The following is an 8,960-nucleotide window of genomic DNA, read 5'->3' on the forward strand; positions in this document are numbered from 1 at the left end:
TCTTCATCAACATGTGTCCCCTCTTCTTCATGTCTCTTCTACATCAACATGTGTCCCCTCTTCTTCATGTCTCTTCTTCATCAACATGTGTCCCCTCTTCTTCATGTCTCTTCTACATCAACATGTGTCCCCTCTTCTTCATGTCTCTTCTACATCAACATGTGTCCCCTCTTCTTCATGTCTCTTCTTCATCAACATGTGTCCCCTCTTCTTCATGTCTCTTCTACATCAACATGTGTCCCCTCTTCTTCATGTCTCTTCTTCATCAACATGTGTCCCCTCTTCTTCATGTCTCTTCTTCATCAACATGTGTCCCCTCTGTGGAAAGAGACTCTGAAAGTTTCAGGAACAAAGATTCTCTCTCTTTTTGATCCATTTCTATAAAAACCTGTCTGAAAATGAGCTGATCAGATTTTGGCCACTTGATGATGTCATAACGATGTTTTGTCTTGTGTAACCATTAGCCAATCAGCAACCAAGGTAACCCCCCCCCCCCCCCTTATCACCTGAATCTCCTCCTAGAGCACCATTGTGTTCTTTGTAACCAAATCTCTCTCAGAGGGGCGTGGGGAGGGGCTCCTTATTTTCATCTAAAGTAACAGACAGAGAATCAGCACTTGGTGTTTCAGCCAATCAGAGACAGGCTCTGGATATATCTGAGACCTGTGATATATTGATGAAGAAGGGGATAACAGGGGACCTTTAAAGTCAGTGTGACTTTTAGCTCCGTGAAAACACACTGTGTTTTTATAGCTCTCATAGAAACCTGATCACACAGAGCGTCACTCAGCGCAGCATCAGGCAAAACAATGAGGCCAATATATATTAATATAAATATATATGTCTCCTCTTCCATAACCCAATAACGCAATTTGCACAATTATAATATATTCAATCCAATGTCTTTACCTTTGTGCACTTGCTCCTACAGTGTAAATTCTTTACTATGCATTTGTATATGTTTAACTCGTGCAATGCTCTGCTGCTGGGACAAAACCATGTAGGATCAATAAAGTATATCTTATGTGCAGACTGTTATATGCAGTGCCTGCTCAGTGGATTACTAAAGGAGCATTTTGAATTACAGACAGTTACATGTAGAGTATTTTCAGACCACAGATTGTGTGCTTTATTTAAGGGTCTGAGTAGGTATTGTGTACTTTGACATTTTTGGTGTTTTTTATTTTTATTCCAACATCTGTCGACAATCTGATCTGAGCCAACTCATCCAAAAAGAAATGAAGATTTACTCAGAATAAGTGGCAAATAAGTCACTTTTACACGAAGGTACTCCCATTTTCTCATTCCTTTAACACTTTAAAATTCACGTAAAAAATCCTAAATTGATTCTGAATGTTCCCTCTACTGCTCCGTCTGTATTTATTTATATCTGTTAAAGGGGACCTATCATGCAAAATGCACTTTTGCACGTCTTTTCTACATGAATATGTGTCCCCGGTGTTCCAGGGAACTCACCAAGTGTCAGAAAACACAACCTTCTCTATTTTCCTCCATACCCAAATCTCTAAAAAAGGGGCTGCAACGGATCTGATAAAAACTGATCCAGATTTGAACACTGTCCTGACGTCAGGACGGTGGCGCTACGGCTATTGGGCCAACTCCACCAATCAGGAGGAGACAGCCACGGCCATTGCCGTTCGAAAGCGCTAGAGACGCTGTAGTACATATGCCAGGCCTGTAGGTGGTGCTGTTCTCACTGAATCAGCCCTTGCTAAAACAGAGCTAAAGTGCAAATTGAGCGAAATGAGGCATGGCTAAAATGCATGATCTGTTTGGTATTTTGAAAAAAAAAAAGTATAAATATGCCTTATATAGGTATGGTCCTACACTATATTATTATAATATAGCATGATAGGTCCACTTTAAATGATCCATGTGTGCCGAGTTTACACCTCTTATTTTCCAGCGTTACAATAAACACACACACACACACTCGGAGAGGTTACACTCAATAAGATTATTTATGTTATTGTACAATCTGCATTTTTTAACAAATAATAATAAAAAAAGATTAGTAACATGTACAGTATTCAATGATCAAATCTGAGGTGGACAAAGAGGGGGGGGGGTCCACCCAGAGCTCCAGTGATGGGGGGGTCAATAACTGTGTGTGTGTGTCAGTTGGTCATTTGCTCCAGTGTTTCTCAAAGGTCTCTCAAGCATATTGGGAACATTTGGAACGACGCAAACTTTTTAAATTTTTTATATTGAACGGTTTTTATTTTGCTTCTCTTTGTGTTATAATTATTATTATTGTTTGTTTTGTTTCTAACGTGTTCAATAAATTGACTAATAAACAAACATAGGTGGTCCGTGTGTTTTTATAATTGGTCCTTGGTAAGAAAACAGTTTGAGGAAAAAGTTGAGAAACACTGCTCTATGTGTTTACAGATCAATATGTGTGTGTGTTTATACGTGTGTGTGTGTGTGTGTGTGTGTGTGTGTGTGTGTGTGACATGGTAAAGGGGGGGGGGATCAGTTGCTGTAGGTCTGGCCCTCTGGAGGCTGAGGCAGCTTCATGTTCTCCTTGCAGGTCATGAGGCGCCGCAGCTCCAGCAGAACCATCCGGATGCTGTAGGAGTTCTGCCACTTGGAGAGAGAGGTGACCGCGTGCATGTCCACCTGCAACACACACACAGGTGAGTCAGTTACACACACACACAGGTGAGTCAGTTACACACACAGGTGAGTCAGTTACACACACAGGTGAGTCAGTTACACACACACACACACACACACACACACACACACACACACACACACACACACACACACACACACACACACACACACACACACACACACACACACACACACACACACACACACACACACACACACACACACACACACACACACACACACACACACACACACACACACACACACACACACACACACACACACACAGGTGAGTCAGTTACACACACACACAGGTGAGTCAGTTACACACACAGGTGAGTCAGTTACACACACACAGGTGAGTCAGTTACACACACACACAGGTGAGTCAGTTACACACACACACACAGGTGAGTCAGTTACACACACACACAGGTGAGTCAGTTACACACAGGTGAGTCAGTTACACACACACACACACAGGTGAGTCAGTTACACACACACACAGGTGAGTCAGTTACACACACACACACACAGGTGAGTCAGTTACACACACACACAGGTGAGTCAGTTACACACACAGGTGAGTCAGTTACACACACACACACACACAGGTGAGTCAGTTACACACACACACAGGTGAGTCAGTTACACACACAGGTGAGTCAGTTACACACACACACACACACAGGTGAGTCAGTTACACACACACACACACAAGTCGGCTTAGATCCCCCAATATGTCAGATACGTACCACGCCGTTGGAGGTGTGCACGCCATTCAAGTTGATCTTGGTCACAAATCTGACAAACGGAGGGGATTCTGGGTATTCTGGCCCACATTCAACCTTCAGATTGTACATCCTGTTTTCAAAGCTCGTCTGTGGACGGAGAGAGAGAGAGAGAGGGAGAGGAGAGAGAGGAGAGAGGAGAGAGGAGAGAGGGAGAGGAGAGAGGGAGAGGAGAGAGAGAGAGAGAGAGAGAGAGAGGAGAGAGAGAGAGAGAGAGAGAGAGAGAGAGGAGAGAGAGCGTCAAACAACACCGTCAACTCTCTAAATACTGAAACAGGTCATATTGTAATCTGAGGTTCAGTAATGTGTTCAGTTTCTGATAAAGATCTGAGGCGTCTTCTACGTCTGAACACCTCAGATACAGACTGAGCTGCAATTTGACTAAACGCCTAAAAAAAGCCTAATTATGTTAAACTAAAATCACACGTAACATTTCTACATTCCACATCAGAGCGAGGAGATATTGGAGCACATGCTATTCCTCTGACACATGGGGCTATGTTGTGATGTCAACGTTTGGTCAACAACGTCATGCTAAAATATTTCCATATAACTCACGTTGCGTTTCTTTTTGTAGAATCTTACGGCAGGGCTCTCGACTAACTTTTTTCACCATCCTCCCGGAACCGTCCCGAAATACAATCTAAGCCGTCCCGAAATTAATGTGGACCGTCCCGAATTTAAAATATTTGTTTTTCTACATTATCATTAGTTAAAATCATTCAAAGTGACCTTTAACATAAATAAAACATCATACAAATCATTAGATGATAATTCATCAACCTTTTTATTTGAGTAAATCAGTCAAACACATAAACAAAGGCCAAATATATTTAAAAAAAACACACAAGCGAGAAAGTTGCTCTAATATTGAATCCAATCAAGTCCCATCCGATTAACAAAAAAATCCAACACTCTGTCCTGAAGACAGAAGACAGAACCCAGAGTAACCACTAACCAGGATGACAGTCTGTAACACAGTCAGGAGACCTTTACAAACTGCCCGCCCCCTCGCACACAGACGGGGAGAGAGAGAGCTCTCTCGTCTGGATTGGAAAGATCGAAAATAAGATCGAAAATACATCATAGACGCATTTTGTAGTCTTATTGCATATTAGAAACGGAGTTGGCGAAACTAAAACTGCAATATAATGTTCATGTAGCAATAATACATATGACATGTTTTAAATGTCTCCAGTACCGATAAAAAGACCACTGTTGGTACCACTGTCTTTAATAATTCCGGCCCGTTTAATACCGGGGCTCGGTACCCATCCCTACATGGGGAGAGGCGCAGCATATTGCTAAGGACTAAATGCGATGGAGAGTTCTCATCTCAGCTGCAATGACATGTCTGGAAACCCCCTCTCGGGTGCCCCATGCATAGCGCGCCGTCAAAAGCTGCTTCATAAGTTAAGTTTTGTTTCTCCGCACCGCTCCGGGGGAAACAAATGGTAGTTACATCACAGCTGTACGGCTGGCTGACAGCTGTAGCTACGTACTGTGTGTGTGTGTATTTCGCGGGTTGCTAAATGCTTTGTGTGTGTTTATGTTGACAAGGAGGTTTAATAACTGTGTGCTGCACAAAACGTGCAGTCAGTTTCATTTTCATCGCCGTTCGTAGTAGAGTTAGCAGGGTATTTTTATTTTAACTCTCATCCCAAATTCGTCCCAAAATTCATTTGTATCCTCCCCGACCCGATTTTTTTCGGCCCCGGGACGACGGGACGTCCTTAAGCTCGAGCCCTGCTTACGGTCTGTGTATTTCACCTGATCCTCAAAGATATTTTTACCTCGTTTTTTGATAAATTGATGAAGAATGATTGTGATTTGTGGTTAAATCAGAGTTGAGTCTTATCAGACAGACTTGTACCTGTCGTTTGGTCAATATTCTCCTTTTGTTTCAAAGAGCAGCTGAGTGGCAGCCTTTGAGTTTATTCTCCTTACATGACTTTTCCCTTAGTGCTTTGTTACGTTGATGCTGAACAAGTTTCCTCTGACGGTTATTTAAGATGTACTTCATGTCGCTTCCTGTCATTTTGTGATACAATATATAATTGATATCTTTGTTTATGTGCAATAACACTGCCTGTAAATATACACTTTGCAATATGTAAGTGTATTATCTTTACTTCATCTGCCCTTTCTAGTTTGCAGTCATTCCCTACACTACATCGTTAACCTCTTCATCGTCTCTACAGGGGGTCTTTAGCAGGTCTCACCCTGGGGGGACCGAGGATGACGCCCCTCCAGCGGGTCAGGGTCATGTCCTCGTCGTCCTCCAGACCCCAGCTCACCGTCCCATCTCCAACGCCCTTCTGACCTTCCTCCAACTCCTCCAGGAGCCGGAAGTTACGTGGGACTTTAACACCTGCTTGTGGACCAAAACAACAACAACGGTTAGACCGATACTCACACACACAAGATAAATTGTAAGAAAAAGAACCACAAATGTAACAATTAAGGAGAAATATCTTCAGGAAATTTAGAAATCACTCATGATAATAAAATAAAATATGTACAGTATTGTTACGAAAAGTGGAAAGCCGTGCAGACACTAAGAGAGAAATCCAAACCAACTCAAGAGCGTTCAGTCAACACAAGATCGAGCTATAAATAGCATTAAGTCGATTTAAAACTACTCTGATAATTAATGAAGTCAAAAGTATATTTGTACGCAATTTACGCTGTTTTTAAATTATATTAAAGTAAATATCTTTGGGTTTGATTCTGACAAAACAAGTCATTAAAAGACATCTCATTGGGATTGACATTATTCACTATTTTTTACATTTTATAAAACAAACAATAGAGAAAAGAATCTGCAGATTAATGGAAGTAGTTGTTAGTTGCCGCCCTGACACCAAACCATCGCTTCTGTTTTCTGAGCGATGACTTGCTTAAAGATGATTAGAGTTATGAGCTGGATGACTCATCAGAAACACAACGTGACGACGCCCCGCTGAAGTCAGCATTATTACAACGCTGGAGTTTAATCACAAAACCCTGATAAGTTTTATGATTAGAGTTTCAGACAGTAAGAATAACATCTGTTCCCAAACACGGTGTCTAGATTTGAGTGCACTCTAAAGTAAAAGAAAGCCTAACTCAAAGATCTTCACCCATCAGTCTTCATGTAGGTTAAATACAGAGAAGATAGACACAAGAAGCAGAGATGCTGAATCAGAGGAGAGGAAAACTACAGAGTAAGACCATCTTTCTGTTTACTTGCAATAATAAAAGACTAAGAAGAGACATCTTATTACGGTTTAAAAACACTAAATGTACAAGCCGTGGGTTTGCAAGGGTCCACAGTAAGGAGATTGATAAGTCCATACAAATATATATACCTGTACTTTAAATAAGGTCTCTTATTGTGAGTATAGGTCTCTGTTAGACTGTTGCATTATGCACTCATTCAGGGTGTGCAAATTAGTTACGGCTATAAGTCCTAAATCCACTGCATTTCATTAAATGTAAAACATATATTGTCTCAGGGAAGGGGAACTATTTTATCATCTTATCTTTAAAAAATAAAACGGCAAGGATCCATAAAGGTATATCTTATTTTAAAAAGGCCTCTGCAGCTGTACAGGCTTCAATCTATATCAGTAGCAAGCTCTGTATCTAAAACTCATCTAAAGATATGTAAATGGTGCTAGTATCAATCCCATTGCAGTGGAGCTTTGTGAACTCCACTAAAGCTTGTACTTCTACCCTTAATAAGAGGTGTATTAGCCTTGTATTCCTGCAGGTAGACGGTCTGTTGTTCTCAGGTTTAGCACGAGGCTCTGCTGCATCATCATCTGGCCTCTGCAGTGATGGTGCAGCTGCTTTAACTGAGCAAACAGTCCTGCAGCCAGGTGTGTGTGTGTGTGTGTGTGTGTGTGTGTGTGTGTGTGTGTGTGTGTGTGTGTGTGTGTGTGTGTGTGTGTGTGTGTGTGTGTGTGTGTGTGTGTGTGTGTGTGTAGGTAGAAGCAGGTTAGCTAAACACAGCTTTTCATTATAACTCAACATAGATTAGGTTTTCTTGGTGAGCACAACAAAAAGCGTAGCGTCATTGTTAACACAGTCAGGTTAAAAGCATGCAGGCTGGTTGCAGGCCGGTGCACGAACATCTACTGATTCCGATTAAATATCTTTAGCATTCAGACTTTTTTCAGAGATAGGTAATGTCATTTAAAAAACATGAAACCCCGGACCGTTAGCTGCCGTCAGCGTCAGACACTATTACGCTGAATAACGTGAATAAATACATCTTTACAGGTTAAATAATATTAAACACGTAGATAACTGATCATGGGTGGATATTAAATGACATCAAATCCCATTGTAGGCAACTGTAAATTCATCAAATCATCCTTTTAACTTCAGTTAGCTTAGCATGTAGCATCGCTTCCTATTCAATCCATCAGAAAACTAGGTTTGAGTAAGCTTAGCATGTAGCATATTTTCCCTATTCATTCCATTGGAAGAGTTAGCGTTAAGTTAGCTTAGCATCTAGCATCATTTCCTTCATTCTACCATAAGGATTAGCTCTTAGTTAGCTTAGCATGTAGCATCGCTTTCTATTCATTCCTTCAGAATATTAGCTCTTAGTTAGCTTAGCATGTAGCATCTCTTCCTATTCATTCCACTAGAAGACTCGTTTTAAGTTAGCTTCAGTATTTCTACACCACAGCAGATATTACATATTATTGACAAGCTCCACGGCTACACACAGACAGTTCATTCGGACAGTTATTCCGTTTTAAATATAATATATTTGTCTCGTACATTTACCTAATCCGGCGGAGACCGCCATCTTGTCGCTTCACTGCGGGAGCGCGCACGTGATTTGCCATTGTCACCAAACGGTGCGTGCGCGGGACAGAAACGCTGAGCATCGCTTCCTTTGTTTAACTAGAACATAGAACATGATGTACAAGCAATATAACGTAAACAATGTACACAAAACAACTTTAAGTCAGTGGAAAAAGGAGTACAAGCCCGGTTCAATTATCTGTTATGTTTATTTGGGCATTTGCTATATAATTTAGTACAGGAATTATATTTAATACGTATATAATTAACTGTTAAGCCAAACTAAAATTAAGCCAAATTAAAACCCATTAAAACCTTATTTGTTAACACCATGGCCATTAGAGCATACATTAAGCTTTATTTTATATCAAGCTTTACTTCTAAAAACCTTGCTTCAACATAGTAGTTTATTGATTTCCATCAGATTTAGCCAAATACATGCTTTTCTCCTGGTATTCTGCATCAAAAATACATCAAAATCAATGTTCTAAGATGAGATAGACCTTTATTGATCACTGCAGGTAAATTCATGAGTAATATCAGAAACAGAATGAGAGTGAAACCCAAGACAGTACAGTTGATATTGATTTAAATATTTGCATTTTTGTGTGGAGGGATTTATATTGCTAGCATGTGAAAATTGTAAAAATTGTAGTATAACGTACATTACATGATCATTGTAATAAAGTCCTCTATGGGCTTTCATAACAACGTCTTTAATCT

General features: G+C 40.6%; 1 protein-coding gene across 4 annotated transcripts; it reads right to left on the minus strand.

Moving 5' to 3' along the window:
- Positions 1–1,957: 1,957 nt before the first annotated feature.
- Positions 1,958–8,301, minus strand: LOC117470662 (ubiquitin-conjugating enzyme E2 variant 1-like). 4 transcript variants are annotated; one of them, XM_034115477.1, is made up of 4 exons: positions 8,217–8,301; positions 5,657–5,808; positions 3,399–3,524; positions 1,958–2,643 (listed from the first exon to the last, which is right to left on the minus strand). In XM_034115477.1, exons 1-4 carry the CDS (start codon positions 8,236–8,238, stop codon positions 2,497–2,499), a joined length of 447 nt encoding a protein of 148 aa, XP_033971368.1. In that variant the 5' UTR covers positions 8,239–8,301; the 3' UTR covers positions 1,958–2,496. The 4 variants fall into 4 exon arrangements, with proteins under 4 accessions (XP_033971368.1, XP_033971367.1, XP_033971366.1 ...); XM_034115476.1 differs by having other exon boundaries at positions 5,657–5,805; positions 8,211–8,284; XM_034115475.1 differs by having other exon boundaries at positions 8,211–8,284.
- Positions 8,302–8,960: the final 659 nt, after the last annotated feature.

Source organism: Trematomus bernacchii, unplaced genomic scaffold, assembly GCF_902827165.1.
Source record: "Trematomus bernacchii unplaced genomic scaffold, fTreBer1.1, whole genome shotgun sequence".
Classification (NCBI taxonomy): domain Eukaryota; kingdom Metazoa; phylum Chordata; class Actinopteri; order Perciformes; family Nototheniidae; genus Trematomus; species Trematomus bernacchii.

What these genes read in the sequence shown, in the direction of transcription:
- LOC117470662 (XM_034115475.1), bottom strand. Translation starts at nt 8,238, where the DNA reads ATGGCGGTCTCCGCCGGATTAGGTAAAT. An exon ending in CTCCGCCGGATTAGGTAAAT is followed by an intron (nt 5,809 to 8,210) that starts GTACGAGACAAA and finishes TTGGTCCACAAG; the next exon opens with CAGGTGTTAAAGTCCCACGT. An exon ending in TGCACACCTCCAACGGCGTG is followed by an intron (nt 2,644 to 3,398) that starts GTACGTATCTGA and finishes TGTGTGTTGCAG; the next exon opens with GTGGACATGCACGCGGTCAC.